The 19862-nt window shown below is 43.1% G+C and overlaps 3 protein-coding genes across 12 annotated transcripts in view; 1 reads left to right on the forward strand and 2 right to left on the reverse strand.

Annotated features, from left to right (window-relative positions):
* Positions 1-117: 117 nt before the first annotated feature.
* LOC148114595 (von Willebrand factor C domain-containing protein 2-like) lies at positions 118-5902 on the reverse strand (the record flags this gene model as incomplete). The annotated part of the gene is made up of 4 exons (XM_087890671.1): positions 118-781; positions 1533-1662; positions 5001-5203; positions 5647-5902. Coding segments are annotated over 4 exons (774 nt in total), but the record flags the coding sequence as incomplete, so codon positions are not given.
* CCDC24 (coiled-coil domain containing 24) lies at positions 5885-17670 on the forward strand. Of its 2 annotated transcripts, none has more exons than XM_034414897.3 (9): positions 5885-6185; positions 7631-7769; positions 11696-11862; positions 13565-13672; positions 14335-14424; positions 15441-15495; positions 16247-16316; positions 16495-16618; positions 16902-17670. In XM_034414897.3, the coding sequence occupies exons 1-9, from the start codon at positions 6157-6159 to the stop codon at positions 17266-17268; spliced, it is 1149 nt and encodes a 382-aa protein (XP_034270788.2). In that variant the 5' UTR covers positions 5885-6156; the 3' UTR covers positions 17269-17670. The 2 variants fall into 2 exon arrangements, with proteins under 2 accessions (XP_034270788.2, XP_034270789.2); XM_034414898.3 differs by having other exon boundaries at positions 5886-6185; positions 7570-7769.
* Positions 17624-19862, reverse strand: part of SLC6A9 (solute carrier family 6 member 9) — a 59397-nt gene continuing 57158 nt past the window's right edge. For all 9 annotated transcript variants that reach the window (XM_034414888.3, XM_034414893.3, XM_087889645.1 and 6 more), the window contains one exon: positions 17624-19822. In XM_034414888.3, the coding sequence (XP_034270779.2) occupies positions 19607-19822 (216 nt within the window). In that variant the 3' untranslated portion in view covers positions 17624-19606. The remainder of the gene's footprint in view (positions 19823-19862) is intronic.

The raw sequence follows: 19862 nt of genomic DNA on the forward strand, positions 1-19862 counted from the left end.
AATTTAAGACATTTCCAAAATGCATTGGAGATTATCACACTAACTTGATTTTAGGGGGTAGAAACATGAGTAATTGGCCCAGGAAATTATGCGTATAGTTGTAGAGGAAAGAGAAGCTGTTTTATAAGGATCCTTTATTGTCACATAGTCAAGGCGTACATGCCGATGAAGCTATTCAGTATAACACTGTACAAAAGAGCTGTCTTTTGAGTGAAATTAACTGGAATTCTGGGAGGGGAAGATAGGAAAGTCAAATCTTATATAAAATATATCGGAGATTGCTATTGGCAACGTGTTTGGGGAGCAGGGATGGGAAAGTTGTTGCCTTGCAGCTGTTGCAAAAGTATATCACCCAGCAACCCCAGGCAGGAGTGCCATTGGCAAGGGATGATGGGAATTGTAGTGCAGCAGCAACTGAAGGATCTTTTATAGAAGGTCTAGATAGGAGGAGTAGGGAACTGGACTCTGACCAGGGTCTAGGATAGGTAATTGTAGTTTGGAGTTGGCAGAAGAGCATCTGGTGGGGTTTCTTTGTAATTTAGCCCTTAAAGAGATTATGAGATGTGGTTAAAGGGACCACTTAATATTTCAAGGGGTTAGGAATGGTGCCTATTTGGTACTCGGCATCCTGCCAGCTGCTCACATTTAGCTAAGCGGTTTCCTTCCCAGTAGCCAGCGTCTTGGCCATCGTGACAGCGGCAGCGAATACAGGGACCGACCCAGACGCTATCTCCAGCAGGAATAATGTTGTGTTGGCTCCCATCTACATAACAGTTTGGTCCTGTGGGAATAAAAGTATTTTCTCAATGTTTCACCAAGATTTACCATGAAGATAAGAGAAAACAACAGAGGCCATCAGTCTGCTGTCACTTGGCCATTGACCCTCTAAATGTAGCTTGCATGAGTTATCAGAAACAAAATGGGTTTTCTATGTGGGTGTGGCATAGAAAGGCAAATGCAGGTAGTCCTCACTTAATGGCCACAAATGAGCCTGGAATTATGGTGGGTAAGTTGAGGTCATTAAGCAGATCACCATGTGACCTTGTTCGATTTTTATGATGCTCACAAAATGAATCACCACAGCCATTATGCAAATCACATGGTCATTAAGCAAATCCATTTGCCTGTAGTGGACATTTTTTTGCCAGAAACCAGGAAAAAACCCACAAACTGCCAAAAAAAAAAAAAAAAAAAAAAAAGCAAATAGCAATTAAACAATCACAGGATGCTGCAACCAGTTATCAATATAAGCCAGTTGTCAAGCACCCAAAATATGATCATTTGACCACAGTGTGTACGTGTGCAGCAGTCATACGTTTGAGAATGAGTTTGTCATAACTGAACAATTGTGAGGACTGCCTGCATTCCCAGATTTTGGAACATAAGCAAGAGTATAACTTTATAGTACTTATATTAGCCGCAGAAATCTAACTCATTCTTTATATTTTCGTTCAGGCACCCTCAAAGAGGAAAGCAAGTGCCATAGCCCAGTGGTTACTTGGGAGTGGCACGCCTTTCCCTTAATTACTCACCTTCCTTGCAGATGGGGCAGCAATGGCCTTTCTCATAGATGGGATTGACACATGGTGGAGGGGCACAGTCTGCTACCAGGCAGCGGGCAATTCCATCCAAGTCACAAGTACACTGCTCGCATTCGGAAGGCTGCGAGGGTGGGGGGGGGACAAAGGTTGATCAATGGGCCATGGCAATTTGCAATCACTCCTCTATGTGTACAACAGCATTGGAAGAATTTATTCTCAAGCTGTGCCTATCCTGTGCAATACTTTGCAACGTGCATATTCTTACAGACTGGCACAAAACTTATTTTGAAGGTTATTTCTGCACTGTCACATTGTCATACTGCAAGGTTCTGGAAAATGCTTTCTGGGCAAGCCTGCCTCTTCTTTTTCTTCATTCTCTTACAACAAAGACTCTCTTAGTGCTGTGCGAACAGTTCACTATCACTGCAGTCACATAGTAAGTATTTGCAAGACATAATTAGTCCCCGTTAAACAAAAATTTGACAGAGGTCGCCTTTTTAGAGACAAACAGAATGACTGGTTTCAGTATTGATCTCATGGTTAAGCAACTTCCTTCCTCCTTACTCACACTTCCCTTTTCAGGTCCTGCTGAAGTCTCTTCCAGAAAGAGTTTTTCTAAAAAGCATTAAGAATAATATGCTGCCATGTTGCTACTGGGATCGTCCCAGCTGAAGAACCTCATATTTGTGCCCAAATCTGCCATAATAGTGCTATGGCAACAGGTTTTTTTGTTAAGACAAGTGTGTTATCCAAGCAAGTGGGATAAAAGGTAAAGGTTCCCCTCGCACATATGTGCTAGTCATTCCTGACTCTAGTTGGCGGCGTTCATCTCTGTTTCAAAGCCGAAGAGCCAGTGCTGTCTGAAGACGTCTCTGTGGTCATGTGGCTAGCATGGACTAAAGGCCAACGATGCACAAAATGCTGTTACCTTCCCACCAAAGTCCCTATTTTTCTACTTGCATTTTCTACGTGCTTTCGAACTGCTATGTTGGCAGAAGCTGGGACAAGTAACAGGAGCGCACCCTGTTACACGGCACTAGGGATTCAAACTGCTGAACTGCCGACCTTTCGATCAACAAGCTCAGTGCCTTAGCCACTGAGCTACTGCTTACAATATTTGGCAGAGAGTTACTTGTCCATAAGTGATACATTTTGCAAGTATTTCCACATTTTTCTGCAATTTTGTAGCACTTGCAAACATTTTCATAGACTTCACAATACTAAGATGACACCATCAGAGGGCACCATCCATTCAGTTTGGCTTCAGTTTTAGGAGAAATGCAAGCCTCCAATAGGCTCTCTTGAGCTATTAGTCTCCAGCCACCACTTTTATATAGTAGGAATTTTTTTTTTGTTTTGATTATGCATGTAAAGATTGTGGTATGGAATTTCAGATCAGGATATACTAAACACATCTACAACAATGGAGGTGATGCCCTCCAGGAATCTTATGACAGGATCTGCACTTAAATATTCAACAAAGATGTTACTGTTAGTTCCAGTTCATTATATCTCTAGTAGCAAAGCCTAGCACTAGTGTTAGGGAAGCCAAACTAACAATAATGAATAAATATAAATACGATAAGTAACAATCAGCTTGACCCTATTCTCAATCCCCTTCTGCCCTTCCTGCCAGCTACCATATTTACTTAAAGATAAAATCCTAATATTATTATTCTCTGTATTAAAGTCCTTCTCCATTGGACCAGCAAATAAACTCACACCTCTATTGAACGGTTGAAATAATTTTAGTTGGTCACATGGATATTATATGCCTGTTGCCAAAAGACGTGATCAGAAACATAAAACAAAGGGGGAAAAAAAGACTTTTCTTTAATATAAGATGCTTTCCACAGCTCCTTAAAAATCTCCAAAGGCTTTCCAGATCTGATTTGGCAAGATGTTGCCCTAGACGAGCAAAGAATTTTTCCTTCTTCCTAAATTGTCTTGCTGCTTGTAATACTAAATATAATCACTACAGCTAACCTCATTTTTTAAAAAGCTCTTTGCCAACAACATTTCACTTTTATACAAATGCAAGGTGTTACAGTTTCCTTGTTACTTTTACTAAAAAACCAAACATGCAATATTTTGTACCCATCTCCCAAAAGTTCTGGGCAAATTTCAAAGTTTAGGCCTCTCTAAAAGGGCTGTTCATGCCTCACAAACAATGGGAGGAAGCACTCTCCTGTTTCAGCAAGCCTGAAAAAAAGATGCCATTTTTTAAAGTGAATAACTTTAATGAATTTAACACAGTTCTGTTGGCACAGAAGCATGAAAAGGTTGTGGCTGCTCTAATGAATAGCGGGAGGTGCTTACTCATGAGATCCAAGGCATTTCTCTCAAATCATTTTCAAGTGCGCAGAGTCTTACTCATTAAGGAGTGAGGAAGGAAAATTAATGGGAAGGGAAATAATTATTTCTGCTCACTGCAAAATGTCTCTTAAGAACACTCAGCAAAATTGACAGCACGGACATTATCTGCTCACTGCCCAGTTATGAGGATTGGCCCTTACTTCATGGGAATGATTCATGTGATTCTCAGGCGCAGGGAGCCCAGGAGTAGAACAGGCTTTGATCTTCCACCCGCAACATCTTAGCCTAGACCTGTTTATTCAGCTATTGGTAACCATCTTTGCCTCTCCCTCATTGCCCAGTTCCTCCTGGCCAGCAAGTTCTTTGGCCTGACAACTCACCTCTTAAAATACATTGCAAACAATTTTAGCAATTGCCAGAAAGAAGGTACCAAACTCTGATTTAGTGTCTGGACTGAGAAATACTGTAGAGGATAGTTGAATAGACAGCAATTGTACTACAGGCGAAAAGTCCTAAAATAAGTACTGAAGTTCTTATTTTACTTTCATGCTGTCAAGACATTTTGATTTTAAGAAACCACTTCATACCATTTCTAATCTAGTGCTTATCATCTACCTCACTTTCTAATACACCGTAAGACAATCCTCGAAGTGGTCATTCAGTTTCCATTTCATAGCCAACTATGCTCCAGGAAAACCAGGTCTTGCCTCTGGACTGAACAAGTCAAGACTATATTGTTAATGTCCCAACTCGGATCTTCAATAGACGGAGGTACTTCTCAACTACTTTGTTTGTTAGCAGCTTTCACTTTTAGCCCTGGTTAAGGAGGTTCACACACTCAGGGAAGCGGCCACCACCCATCCCTGCCTGGCCTCGAATGTTGCAGGTTCTGACAAGTTCTGGAGAACCGGTAGCGGAAATTTTGAGTAGTTCGGAGAACTGACAAATATCACTTCTGGCTGGCCCCAGAGTGGGGAGGGAATGGGGATTTTGCAGTGTCCTTCCCTTGGAGTGGGGAGGGAATGGAGATTTTGCAGTATCCTTCCCCTGCCATACCCACCAAGCCACGCCCACAGAACCGGTAGTAAAAAAAAATTGGATTTCACCACTGACCCACACCCCGGGTTCGTTTGCTTGCCTCACCTGGAAATGCTGCCCCAAGTCATAAACCTGTCCTCGGTGCTCACAGCCGACGCGTTCGCAGCGCGGACAGCAGTCGCCCGGATAGTGGCTGACGTGAATGCAGGCAGGCGGCAGAGCGGCGCAGTCCGTGCGGGCACAAGCTGCTCCTTCCGCCGTGCACTCACACTGGATGCAGTGGTCACTATCCAGGGAATACCACTCCCCTGGGAAGTACAGGCTCCCGTTGGCATCGCAAGTGCTGACTGGCCCCGCCAGCCCGGGCCGAGGCACCCTAGCCAGCAGCAATGCCAGGCTCAGCAAAGGAAAGGGCATCGCCAAACTCCAGGGGCGGCTGGGCAGAGCGGAGAAACGGCAGAGAAGCCGGCGGAGAAAACCCGCGAACCCGCTTTTCTCCAGGCGAAAGGATCCAGCCCGCGGCTGACAAGCAACCTGGCCGGCCCTGCGCTCCTTTGCCCTTTGTGCAGCCGCCTGCCCCGGAGTGAAACCCGAGCACCCCTTCCCCAAAAGGGAGGGCGGAACCTCGGAGCTGGGAGGGGCAGATGCATTGCCCCCCCTGCCTGCCCCCCTGCCTGCTTTGCCTCCCGCGCTCCAACCCGCCTTCACAGCCCCCCGCGCTTCCCCCCAAAAAACCCTCCGAACTTCGCACCTCGAAGGATCGCGCTGCCTCCCGGCTCGGATGCCCCCGCGCCGGCCTTTTCCTTCGATGCCCCTTTAAGGTTCTGGGGACGCGAACTGAGGTAGAAATGTAGCAAGTGGCCGGATCGGATACATTCCACCTTTTGCCACAAAGGCTGTTTCCGAGGGTGCTCGTCTGCACGCTGGGCTCGCGGCTGTTTCGGCCTTCTGGACGCGGCTCCTTTAAGAGGCGAGGTTTCCGACGAACGAGGAGGTGGGGGGGAGTGTTACCATAGAGACAAGGAGTTGATGCTCCCGAGAGCTCGCGCGGGAAGGTGAAGAATTGGGGGGGGGAGTGGAGGGAGCGCCCCCTCCTCCTTCCCGTGGAGCTGCGTGCAGAGGGCGTTGGTCAGTCTGCGGGCAAAAGCCAGAAGGGCGAGGAATTAAGTTGGCAGCCCGATCGAAGCTGGTGGGCCCAGTGCAGGAGAGATTTGCGGGGTTAATTTGGCCGGGCAAATGATTCCGGGATGAGCTGCTAAACATGTTGGAGCTGGGGATAATGGAGAACAGGTGGGTTTGTTGCAGAGGTGGGTTTCAGCAGGTTCTGACCAGTTCTGGAGAACCGGTAGCGGAAATTTTGATTAGTTCGGAGAACCGGTAAATATCACCTCTGACTGGCCCCACCCTCATCTATTCTCTGCCTCCCAAGTCCCAGCTGATCGGGAGGAAATGGGGATTTTGCAGTAACCTTTCCCTGGATTGGGGAGGGAATGGAGATTTTATAGTATCCTTCCCCCTGCCACGCCCACCAAGCCATGCCACGCCCACGCCCACAGAACCCGTAGTAAAAAATTTTGAAACCCACCCACCACTGGTTTGTTGGCTGCAGGGGTTAGGGAAGTCTTCCCAAACTTTTTCCTTCGTTGCCCCAAAATATATATATTTTTTACCGAATGTAAGTAAAACGGTTAAATGTTCTTGTGGTTAAAAGTAATGGCTTCGTTTGTTGTTATTCAAAGAAAACAAAACAAAACGCCACTTTAATCAAATGTAGGTAATTTACCCAGGTTTGGGAAACACTGGATCACTACGTCTTAAATATTTGTGTGATTATGAGTTTGATGTCTTGCTTAGTGGGTTCAGGGACTGTGACCTTGCCTTGTTAAATACATAGTAATGATTGTTATTATGGCTGGTTACACCATTACATTAGATTAGATTTGGCAATTTTTATCAACCTGTTGAGTGCTTCTCAAAGATTTGGGATAGGCAGATTTTAATAAAGCATAAAATGCAACATTAAGCCTAAATATAATAATAGTAATAATAATAATAATAATAATAATAATAATAATAATAATAATAATAATAATAATAATAATAATAATAATAATGGTAATTGGATCCCTTGGAACAATACCCAAAGGGCTACCCCGCTATTTAGAAATTCTAAATTTGCCGGACTTGAACATTTTGACTCTACAAAAACCACCTTACTCGGAACAGCTTACATCCTCCGACGATACCTTAAGAGTTCCTAGGTCCTTGGTTAGGACTCGAGCTGCTGAGCTATTAACCAGCCTCAAAGGCTGTGAATCTCACTAAAGATTAAATAACAACAACAACAACAACAACAACAACAACAACAACAACAATAATAATAATAATAATATAATACATCACAGTCCTAAACGCTTGGGAAGTGTTCGACTAGTGATTTGGGATATGAAATCCAGCATGGTCATCTTGTTTGCTGTGTAAACTGTCAATAATAATAATAATAATAATAATAATAATAATAATAATAATAATAATAATAATAATAATAATAATAATAGGTATTAGTTAAAGCTGCTTGTGAAGAAATGGAGATAAATTACCAGGTGCCCTTGCATTGGGTGCCTGTCACCTGCTATTTAATCCTTATATCTCCTTCTTTCCTCTAATGCATTAGACCTGGGAATTTCTATTGTTATCTTGGAATTGGACTCTGCCCCTATGTTCCCCTTGTCCAGTTTCTCCTGGGAGCCCTTGAAGCCAATGCCATCGCTCTGGAGGATGATAGAAGAGCAGCTAGCACCCAGCGAGAGACTGGAAGTGAAGACTATTTTGGGAATTGATCTTGTGGACTACAGCTTGGAGCTTCATAATGAGGTTTGGAAGCGGAACTTCAGGCCAACTGTATGGCCTAAAAGTGTGGTTTATGCATTTTCCTATTGAAATAGTATGTATAGAGGGGCTGCAAAAATCACCACCGCATTTTGAATGGGTGTGGATGGTGTCTAACTACATGTACCGTGACATTAGGGTCCCTTGAGTTTTTGGCAAAGAGCTTAATTGAATAAAAACTTCATTGGTATTATGTATATTGAGCTGTTTTAATGTGAGGTACTTTTTAACATGGGAACTGTAATCCAAATACTTTTGGAAGACTAAGTTGGGGAAAGGTGCTAAAGATAGACATGTAGGACCCCACCAGCCAGTTTGGTCTAGTAATTAAGGCCTCAGGCTAGAAAACAGGAGACTAGTTCTAATCCTGCCTTAGGCATGAAAGCAGCCTGGGTAACTTTAGACTAGTCACTCACTCTCAGCCCAAATCACCTCACAGGGTTGTTGTGGAGAAAATAGTAGGAGAAAGGTCTGTTGGATATGTTCGCCACCTTGAGTTTTCTGTAAACATAAAAGAGATGGAATACAAATAAAAATTTAAAATTTAAAAAATTTAAAAGGTGAGGAGACTAGACATTTCATTTGTTATTTAGTGTATGCTACATGGAACAAAGATCTCGTCAATCAGAGCCATCTGGATGCTATTTAGCAATGTGAATTGATTAACGTTGATATATTTGGCTAAAGTATCTATAATGTTTTGCCAGTATTATATTTTATACTTGTGATTCCCTACACTTCATTCCAGCAGTCTGTGCAAAGTTACTGTAGAACAGGGGTGTCAAATTCGATTTCATTGAGGGCCACATCAGGGTTGTGTTTGACTTCGGCGGGCCGGGATGGGTGTGGCCAGCATGACATCACTCATATCAGGGGCGCTGTGGTGTCCTGAGTGCTCTGCCACGAAAACCGGCTCCTGGACCCCATTTTCGGCCATGATGGCCTCCTGCAACCCTCTGACAGCAAAAATGGAGCTTGGGGGAGGTGTGCGTGACCCCCCTGAGTTCCGTTTTCACTGGCAGAGAGCTGCAGGGAGGTTGTCGCAGCCGAAAACGGAGTCTGGGCAGCTGCGCGCTGCCCTCCCAAGCTCTGTTTATGCTGGCAGAGTCACTGCGGGCCAGTCCTTTGCTGTTTCCAGGTCAGCTTTATGAGCCAGTTCTAAGCACGGGCTGGATCTCGCCTGTGCACCCCTGCTGTAGACTGTTGAGTTCTGGAGAAAACAGCTCTCTTTTCACTGCTTTTGAAATACAAACATATAGTCATTTTGGGAAAAGTTCACAGTTATAATCTGAGAACTGCAGATCATATTCTCCATTAGATGTAGCCCAAATAGGAGGATTATGACTTCAATTATTTCTCCCTCCAGTGATCAAATTTTGGTCTCAAGCAATAGCATGCATATATTCATTATTCTATTGTTCAAGTGTTGCTGTTTGCTGTTGTTTTTTGGTTTTGCTTTTTTTGGCCAGTTCAGTCTGGATGTCCCAACTACTTTCAAAGTCTAGTTTAGATCCTGTAAGGGAAATTTATCTGCTCTGAGAAAGCCAAATTGTAAGAGTGAATTGATGTATTGCCTTCTCTCTCATCTGCAAGTTTCCCTTTTGACTCATGTCAGCTGGCTTCTAACACTTGGCTAGAGTCCCTAATCCCTGCTATTTCAAGCTCTTTGTTCTACTCCAGTCATTCACACTCTTTATTCAGCCTGGGGCAAAGAACAATAAACATTCCAAAATCCTTTCTCATGCTAATGGATTTACTTCTCTCTGCATGGATTAGTTAAAATCTACTATGCATGTAAAAATAAAGAAAGCAGAATAAATAATATGGACAGAATAAAGATATTACTGGAATGTTTGTGGAAGTGCTGTGGATTGTCCCCAGAGACTCCAGATAGCCATCAGAAATCTGGCCTGATTCAAAGGCACCTAATTCCCTGCCTACTGGTATGCTTTTCCATCTATATCTTCCTGGGGTCCATGACTCCAAAGCATCAGAATTTCTATTGTAATAATAACTCACCATCCCTTTTGAGGCTTCTTACCTACCTTTCTATTTCCTTTTAATTTCAAGCTGTCAAAGAATACCTAATTTCACTGCTCTGCTTTTGTCCCCAGTCAGGACAGCTGAGAAGTTGTTCAGTAAAGTATTGTACTTTTTGGAGTATAAGACTCCCCCCCCTCACAAAAGCGGGTGAAATTTTGGGTGCATCTTATACACTGAATGTAGCCCTGCCCACCCACTGGACCCCACCCTTCAGCTGTTTTCGGCCTCCACGTGTTGCGTTTTTGGCCTCCGCATGATGTTTTAGACCTGTTGCAGGCTGCGTGGATCACCACAGCACATCACTGCCTCCATACGTTGTGTTTTTGGCCTCCATGCATCACTCCGAATGCTCCATTTTAGACCCGTCCCAGAATGCAGGGATGGCCACAGCACATTGCCGTCGATTGCCACCTCCATGCATTGCATTTTCAGCCTCCGCGCGTTGCATTTTTGGCCTCCGTACACCCTGTTTTTGGCCTCCGCACATTGCATATTTGGGCGGTTCCAGGCAGTGGGGATTGGCAGCGGTGATTCCTGCTGCCTGGAACTGCCAAAAAATGCAATGCACAGAGGTGTGCTAAGTGTGCTAAGTCTTGTAGTTGCATCTGCTTTTGTTCCCTCACTTTTGTCTTTAGTTTTTGCTTTTTAAAACATTTTTCTTTTAAATTAATTTCCTCTTTTCATATGCTGCTGCTATCTTAAGGGATATTTTTTTTCTTGGCATATGTTTTCAATCCATAGATCTCTGTTTTATGAGCAGGATGTTTTTCTTTTTTGAAGTTCAGAAGATTCATAGAAAATGAATTGTTTCTGTGTCTGTGTTTTGAAATTGATACAAGTAAAGGAAGTAGAGTATGGGGGCATATGAGAGAGCATATAGAAAAGAAGGGTGAAAAGATACAAGAAATAGCCAAGTGAGATGATGAGTAGCACAAATGAGGTGAGGAAGCAATGATTATAGAAGGTAGCTCACACAAAGAGAAATAATAGGGAAGGACAAGCAAGATAAAATACCTATTGCAGTCTTCCCCTTTGTGATATCTCCTAAGATAGGATGGGCAACAGTTATTATTTTGAGACAAATGATAGCCACCATGAGCTGTGGCCAAACGTAGCTGGATGTACACGTTTAGAGAGGAGTGGTACAAAGTGATAGCACACTAAGGAAACTTGCTGGAAAATTTTGAGTCACTTTTATTTGCTAATTAAGACATTGAGCTGGTCCTAGGATTTAAATCCATCATCAGCCACAAAAGTTCCTAGGTGACTTTGAACCAATCACTGCATTTTAGGCCACCCAACCTCACTGGATTATTGTGGGAAATATAGGAGGAGAGAGCACTGCTTTGAGGTTGTGAAGAAAAAGTAGGATATCACATAAATGATTGATTTTGACATTTTGGAAATGTATCAGATATTTCCAGAACCTCCACAATCATTTTTATCAATTTTGCAGCCTACCTAACACGTAGGTTTGTACCATTGTATTGAAGATTATTCAAGACTGAATCTGAACCACAACCCAGATTTGATCTTGCAACATTATCTTGGGATGCATATATTTGCCTTCATTTGTGAAGATTATCCAGGCTACATTATGACTTAATCTTTCAAAGAAAAGGAAGTTTCTGCATGATGTTATTATCTTGCTCAATTTAGCTTATGAATCTTTGAACAAAGAAGCATCTGGAATGTAGCAGGAATGCTACAACTAGTCTTCAGGTGTGTAACTATTTCTCATTATTTGGGCACGTGATGGAAGGGCATGGCAAGATTAACAAGTGACCTTCTTGGGATTTGTATCATGCAACTCTAAATATTTTGGGGTATGTCCAATGCACACAGTCAAGCTTCCTTCCTCTTTACAGGTAAAGACTCTCTTGGAATTCTATCAAGAGCTGCAGTTGGACCATTTTGAGCAAAGACCTGATAATTGCATCTTGCTGGCTGCTCCTCCCCACCGGAAAGAACTAGTAAGAGAGGAGATTCGCCTACTCCTGGTTGGCTTGCAGCAAAAGGCTTTGCAGGAGGGCAGGTACTTTTGAAAATGAAATGCTTCACAGTGAAGGTCTAACAACCTGTTCACAAGTTCTAAAATATTGCAAGCCGAACTATAAATTAAAGTCTGCAGTCTTTGTAGAAAGAAAGAAGCTGTAAATCTTTTAACTCAAGAGCCTGTGGACCAGGCTATATAAAACTTCCAAATTCCTTGTGATTCAAATTCCCCAGAAATTATACTTTCAAACTTTACGGGCAAGAAAGGTGTTATTTCCCACTTCTTTTGTAGTGATGATGGGGGGAAATAAAGAAATTTCCCCCCTAGTTCTACTAGGCCAGTGTTTCTCAACCTTGGTAGCTTGAAGATGGGTGGACTTCAACTCCCAAAATCCCCCAGCCAGTGCTGCTGGATGGGGGATTCTGGGAGTTGAAGTCCACCCATCTTCAAGCTACCAAGGTTGAGAAACACTGTACTAGCATTTCCTGATGCATAGAATTTACACCTCACTTCTGTCTCCCCGCTCCCCCCTCCATGTATGCAGACATCTCACAACAGCACAACTCCAACATTCAGCTCTTTTGTTTCTCTAGTGTGTATGATCCACGATCCATATACTGAAGCCGGGATTATGTCCCCTCCCTCTCCAAATTCAAAAGAGGGATTAAGCTGAATGAGAACCGGGATCAACCTCAGCAAAGGGACTCTTAGCCAGATATTTGCCTCTTACTTTCTTGCTGTATAAATAACAGAAAGGGCACTGAGGACAATTAGAATGGACTGGACAGCAAGGAAAATATTTTTCTCCCAATATTTCAGTTACACACTGGAAGCACGTTTGTTTTATTATCCCTTCAGGGTTTTCTTCATTATTTATTGTATCTGCACAACTTATATTGTTTTTATTGTTTCCTAGTATGATTTGATTGTTTATTAGTATCCTATGACTATCACTAAGTGTTGTATCTTATGATTCTTGACGAATATATTTTATGTTTTCTTTATGTACACTGAGAGCATATGCACCAAAGACAAATTCCTTGTGTGTCCAATCACACTTGGCCAATAAAGAATTCTATTCTGTTCTGTTCTGTTCTGTTCTGTTCTGTTCTGTTCTGTTCTGTTCTATTCTATTCTATTCTATTCTATTCTTCTATTCTGTTCTGTTCTGTTCTGTTCTGTTCTGTTCTGTTCTGTTCTATTCTATTCTTTAGTCCTTGCTGTCTCTCGGGCCCAGCCTTGTGTAGTTTGGTTAGAAGAGTTCCTCTCACATTACCTTTAGCCATGATGGTACAGTGGTTAAAAGGAAGTATTACAGGCTGACTCTGCCCACTGCCAGGAGTTTGATCCTGACCAGCTCAGCCTTCCATCCTTCCGAGGTCGGTAAAATGAGGACCTAGATTGTTGGGGGCAATATGCTGATTCTGTAAACCACTTAGAGTGGGCTGTAAAGCACCATGAAGTGGTATATAAGTCTAAGTGCTATTGTTAATCATTCACATGATTAAGTGGGTTTAAGCCATGGTTCTTTTCATACTGTCGATAGGGGTAAAGAAGAGCCTTTTGGTCAAACTTGCTTTTTCTTTTAGTCTAAGGATGTTCACCTAGAGGATTTTCATTTCATATTCCAACAGGTTTATGGCTTCAGTCCTTGAATGTAAGAGATGGGTGGCCTACTCATGACTCTATTAATTAGAAGCCTGAGGCTAGGTTCTCGTCTCATGTCTGCTTCTTATTGCAGGGACCACGACTGTGCCATTGCTAAATACAACACACATGTAATCAACTTCGCTTTCAAGACAAATGTTGGAAGTAATCGGCCATCATCTGGGAGCAACAATCTCATCAGGTAAGACTCAAAAGTAAACTTTATTCAGCTGCCTTGTATATTACATATCTATTGTAATGTGTTAACTCATATATATACATCTGTTTTTCCCCCCTTTTTTAGATTCTTTGGGGGGAGGGCATAGATATATTATTTTGTACATTGTATTTTTTTCATTTTCTTCCTAGTCATGTTTATATGATATGGGAGAGGAAAGAAGGACGGAGACACAGACAAATAAATGTTCCATTAGACTTATTTTTGATAAATATAATTAAGATTTAATTAATAGTACCTAAGTATGTATCGACATATAAGGGATGTTTGCCTAGGTCCAATATTTTGACCTGCTGGTAACTGTAGTTTTTTGGAGTTTGGATATTGGTACAAAAACTGGTCATGAATGGCCTTGTTCATCTACTGCTGGAACTGAAATGCATGCTGTGTTAGGCGGGTCAACCACTGCTCTGTAATCTCCATAGAGGAGAGGGAGTTCAGGACATTTACAGATATGCAATGAAAGTTACTAACAACTCCATCCAAATTCTGCTTCCCATTCCTGATCCGAGTTGCTTCGTGCCAGAATGCCTAATTGTGGACTTGGAATCTTGCCTGGCTGAAGGAAAAGCTGGTCTTTCTTAAACTGTATGACATTTGTATTAATCCCGTTTCTGTTTTCTTAGGTCATTGTCCTGTAGCACCACAAATGATTTGGAACCATATTCTGATAAACTGAATATAGCTCAGATCGGCGAGATAACCTCTAGACTTAGGCAAGTTTGCACACCTCCTTTTTGCTTTATATTTTTCTTCTATGAACAGTTATTAGAAGCAAGGAGTGTAAAAGGACTTGTAATTTCCAATGGTAAATATGGTAAATAATGGAATGGCTCATCAGAAAGAGGAGTGCTTGGGGCAGTGGAGCATAAAAATACATGCCAATGAGCCCAACAATTTGTATTCAGAATTTCTTCCTCTGCTCCCTATAGAATAACCTGCATCATACTTATGAAAACAAGAACAGGGAGATCTGCAAGCATCTCATTCTGATTTCCTCTGCCTGCACATGTGTGTTGTATGTTTTCTTTTGTGTGAATGTAGTGAATGGATCAGTTGTTGCAGAAGAGTTTTTGAGCACCAATTCAATAAGAACTTTTAAACTGGGAAATCTTAGTGAAACAGCCCTACTACACTTGCTCCTCACGGCATTGTGTTAGCTTCTGCCTTGAAATCTTGGCCTGAATGTACCCGAACTTCCATTTCTTTCCCTCTTTGAAGAGGCAGAATGGGCAACCTGTCTCATTGCATTATGGGATGCAAAAACGTGAATTTCAGGAAAAAGGACCACGAAGCTGACACTTCACTAAACAGTATACAGTACTATGAGTTCTAGGAAGTGGATATAGAAACGAAAGGGGTCCTAAGTTGCAAAGAATCCAGCAAGAAACAGTTTACTGCTCAGGAGTTTGGGAAATTTTGAACCAGAATGCTAACAGAGGAACAAACCCTATTATGGTTAGGAGTGCTTGTGAATTTTCTTATTGAGAGCTTTAGTTAGGCACCTCCCTAACTTGGATTTCACATCATCCCCAATACACTGAATTCCTATTGTAAAAAAGTACCTGACGTCAGGTCTTCTAATTCAGTTTTGAAGCTAGCTTCTATAATGGGAAAGAAACAAAAATTGGAGGAACCTGTGGAAGTCTCACACTCAATATTTGCAGTTGGCGATTGCTTACTTTCTCCCAAATCTCACATTCTGTCGCTCTTTATTGACATTTTTATCTAGGACTTTGCTAGAGGATGAATGCCATGCTCTGGAAAGATACATTACACATTTACAGGTAAGGACTTCTAGACTCTTGCACTCCTAAAAGTCCAATTCATATTTTGGTCATGGGTCTGTGAGGCTGCTTTGTACACTGGTGTAGTTAAACTTCACTCTCAACTTGCTCTTCATTTAGAATATCCAAAGTGGTCCAGTGATCATCTCTGATTTGGGAGCTTATACTATGAAGTACTCACAGTCCTATGGCTACAGCACTTAGGTTTTTCAAGGAGGGAGTATTATTTAATGAAGATATGTTTGACTTTTATCTCAGCTTGGTAACGAACTTAGCTGCCGTTCATCTCATCTTTTCTGATCTGAAGGTGGTGATGGATGAGGGCTGAGAGATGCAAAGTAGGAGAGGTCAATGGCATTTTTGGTGTGCAAATGCCATTGCTTTGGATGTAAAGTTGCTACAACACTACCCCCTACTGTTTGTCTCTGCTCTCCTGAACCAACTTTGCTCTGTGCTCTTTGCACAGGTATTCTGGGTAATATTGCAACAATGACATAGGAATGCAGAAGGTTAACACAGGCTATTTTCCAGGGAAAAGGAAACGTAATCTCTTTGACCGAAGGGACTGGGTGTGTATTGCTCATCTAAAATAGCTTTCTGTAGTGATAGGGGCATGTAAGAAGGGGTGGGGGGAATGAAACTTCTGTGTACAGAGCTATCAATGCATAAACTCTTTGGGGAAAGACAGGTATTCCTCTGGGGATTTACAAAGGAGCATGACTTTGACATTTCAGCTTCTTTTCCTTTATAGAACCAACTAGAGGAAGTGCATCAGCATGCTACTGAGCTGCAAGACAAAATGCATGAACCCACCATGGCTGGTATGCAAAATTCTCATCTCATGCCTTTATTTAGAATTAGACTGGGGATTGGAAAAGAGGGTTTTTCTAGTATAGACAGTATAAATAATTGGGCAGTTTATTTCTAAGTACTAGTCCCCTAACTATGTTGTTCCTGGGCTTGTTTCTTCTCCATCTTGAAGTAATCTTCTGTCCACAGAACTACAGGAAGAGAAACGTGTCATGGAGCGGGATTTGCAATTGAGCCTGCCCAAGTCATGTCCTAGGCCTCCTTCCCTGATGTCAAACCAGCTTGGGAACAGCACCCATTTGTCTCAGCTCAGGTAGTATGAAAATGCTTGCAAGCTACAATACTAAGAAGAGGTGGAAAGAGCAAAAGCCTTACAGGAGAAAGTGAGAAACTTAATTCAGCCTTGATTTATTATTACTCTATCTCCAGAATTTTGAAGTAACATTTTTGGAATTTGTTCAGTCCACTTTAGTGGAGTTTGGAGATCCATAAACTCTTCTGCAATGAGTCAAATTTCTGTAATTTTGTTACTTTTGATGGAAAGATGCTTAAATAAAACCTTTTGTATCACACAACTCCTTCTCTTTATTTCACAGCCATCCAAGAGGCTTAGTGAAAGGGCCAGGATTTGGACAGATCAATCCTGCTTCTAATGAGATTCCTTCACCAGATCCCAGGGATCAGATTTCTCTACTCTGCTATCGGCCATCATCCCGATGGAGCCATTCGACAAGAACCCCTTTGGGATGGATGCATCAGAAGAGTGAGGATTCCAACCAGGCAAGGAAGGACAGTGACACTAAGTTGCCTACAACATTAGGACATCCAACTGCTTCAGTATATAGATCAGCATCAGCATCAGCCTGGGAACCTGCTTTTCTTCCCATGCCTCCTACAGAACCTTGTCCACCGTCTCGCTTTTGTCCCCGTATTAGATTATTGCAGTGTAAAGGACCAAGCTAAGAAAAATAGAACTTCCTCTTCCTCTTGACATCTCACCCCTTGCTCTGTGGCAACAGTGCCCATTGAAACCGTATGCTGCTGTCCCCTATGCTTGAAATGGGCTTAATGTTGGCTACTGCTGTCTTTGCTCATTCTTATTTTCAAATTCATGGATTCCAAAGAAAGTAACAAGGCCATGCTAAATACCCCTTCTTCTGTACAGATAAGTGTCCTGGGAGTGCAGCAGTGCCCCCTGGGATCCTTTCTCCTCCTCCTCTCCATTAGTCAATACAATAATTCCATTATAACATTAAAGAAAAGTTATGGCTCCTCAAATCGCCCTTCCGATCCCACAAAAAGAACTGTACATCCTGAGTTCAGGAATATAAATTTCATTAAAATCTATGAGACTTTAACAATCTACAACTGGGAGAGTCACAGTATGGGAGACTCGTACAATTATTGCTATGAACAATGAGAGGTGGCAGTGGCAGTTGCCACACTCTGTAGGAGAGGGAGGGACAGACATGAAACCATGCATTAAATAGTGCATTTTCAGTACAGAGGAGGGAAAGGATTGGATGCTGGCGGCTTAAGGTAAAAATGCCATCATGACATGAAGCCATCTATCCTCCCTATCATCTGTGCATGATGCAGACATTTGGCACTTAAAACACTGGCCATTTTGCCCACGTCACTGGCTGGGGCAGTTACCCTGTGGGTAGGGACCAGATGTGCCCTTGCTGTTGGCATTGTAGCAATTGTGCATTCCTGGGAGCTGAGGGATGCCCCTTATAAGAAGTTTGGCATTGGTATCCCTACAAAAAAGTTTGGCACTGGTGTCCTGGTATCATTGCTGCCACAGGATAAAGGGCAAGGGAGTGGCTGTCAGGACCTCCTCCAAGGCCTTGCTCAGGATAAAGTGCAGGCAGCAATGCTGAAACGAAAATATGGGGCAATGAGGCAGGAAGACACAACCATTTAGTTATCCCTCACCATTTGAGCCAGTGTGAGACCTGGCTTGTGCTACAAAGAGATCGTCCTGCCATGAGATATTGGTGCTTCTGGCCAACTTCTTCATGACTGCAGCATGGGAATAGAGGCTTCCATCCCCATTGGGAAGTGGCGGTCCAGGGCTAACCAGGAATAGCTTTCGTGGAAGATCATGCTTTCTGACCTTTGTGCTTCACTCAAGTTGCAAGGGTTGGTCTTGGCACATCATCTACTCTTAGCACCATGGTTGGCTCTGCTCCTTTCCCTAGAGACTGGGGCAGGGCTAGGTCCCAAGGGCCCCTTGCAAGTAGAGGGACCCTATTCAAATTCATTTGCTCCTCTGTAGGGGAAGAGAATAAACAATGGCTTCAGAGGCTCCATTCCTCAGAACTCAAGTACAAGCGTCTGCATAATTCAGTTCAATACTTTGCTCCACCACCTCTACACAGTGTAGCAGCAGCTTACAGGAGTTTCCCACAAGTGTGGGACTTTCCTAGATTTGAATCAGTCACATAGTGTCTCTATTAACTATGTGAAAGGATGTGTGTGTGTGTATGTGTACACATGAGAAAATTATGGACAGTTAGACAAATAAGGCTAGATCCTCCCTACCAATTATGAGAGATTTCTGGAATTTTCTTAAGATCTTGGAACCATCATTGGAACTTTACAGTCCTGAAAAGGCTACCCCACTTTTCATAAAATACTAGACAAGTGGGAAAGCTGGGAAGGTATAGATACTGATGGGTAGTGTGCAGTTTTCCATGCATGTGTGCAAGAGTGCTCATAAAGGCAGTAGTCTAGCTGAAGGTTGTCTAGCTCTAGACTGAACTTTGCCTAGAATATCAGCTCAAATTTGAAACCACTACTGACCCCCAGCACTCCCATTAGTTTCCTTGTGGGGCCAGCTAAATAGCCCTGATCCAGGGCAGTGAGGACCATATTGTCCCCAATAGATTCTAGATTCGCTGGACCCAGGAGTAGCTGCCAGAAACCATCCTGAAGGGATTTCTAAGCTTCTAAGACATTAACCAACCTTTCTACTGGTACCTCTCAAAGAAACCCCGCCTAGTTAGCCAGTGCACACATCTCTGTCTCTGATCCTGGTCCTGGCTGTGAATTGGGGCCATCTGAGCATTACTTGTAAACATAAGGGTTACAAGATGGCACAGGGACACTAATGAGGTGGGTGGGATGGGAACTCATAGCCCCCTCCCCCAGAGTCCAGCACAGCCTGGGAGCCAGGGGTCCCCCACCCAGTGGGGGTACTTTAGTATATCTGAGCAGAGTAGGGTTTAGAGAACCAGGACAGGTGGGAATGGATTGATGCAAGGAGTGCTCCCTGCCCTGCCTCCCAGGCTAAGGTTCACATCGTTGAGTCTTGGCTGTGGGTTGAGCCATTGCTTCCGATGGTGATGGCAGCCATCATGCCAGCCTCATCGCTTTTGGGTTTCTCAGGGTTCAGCAGCTGCACCTCCAGCTGGGATTCTGTTGAGCTGAATGCTGTTGCGTAGCGGCCGGTCTTGTGCTCAACAAGCGCTGGGCCCCACTCCCGGCTTGGCCGAGTAGCATTTTTCAAACGCTGCAGAGATACAAAAGGCAAACAAGGAGTTGGTGGTTTC

The sequence above is a fragment of the Pantherophis guttatus genome, chromosome 3, assembly GCF_059756535.1.
Source record: "Pantherophis guttatus breed Tessera chromosome 3, ASM5975653v1, whole genome shotgun sequence".
Taxonomy (NCBI): domain Eukaryota; kingdom Metazoa; phylum Chordata; class Lepidosauria; order Squamata; family Colubridae; genus Pantherophis; species Pantherophis guttatus.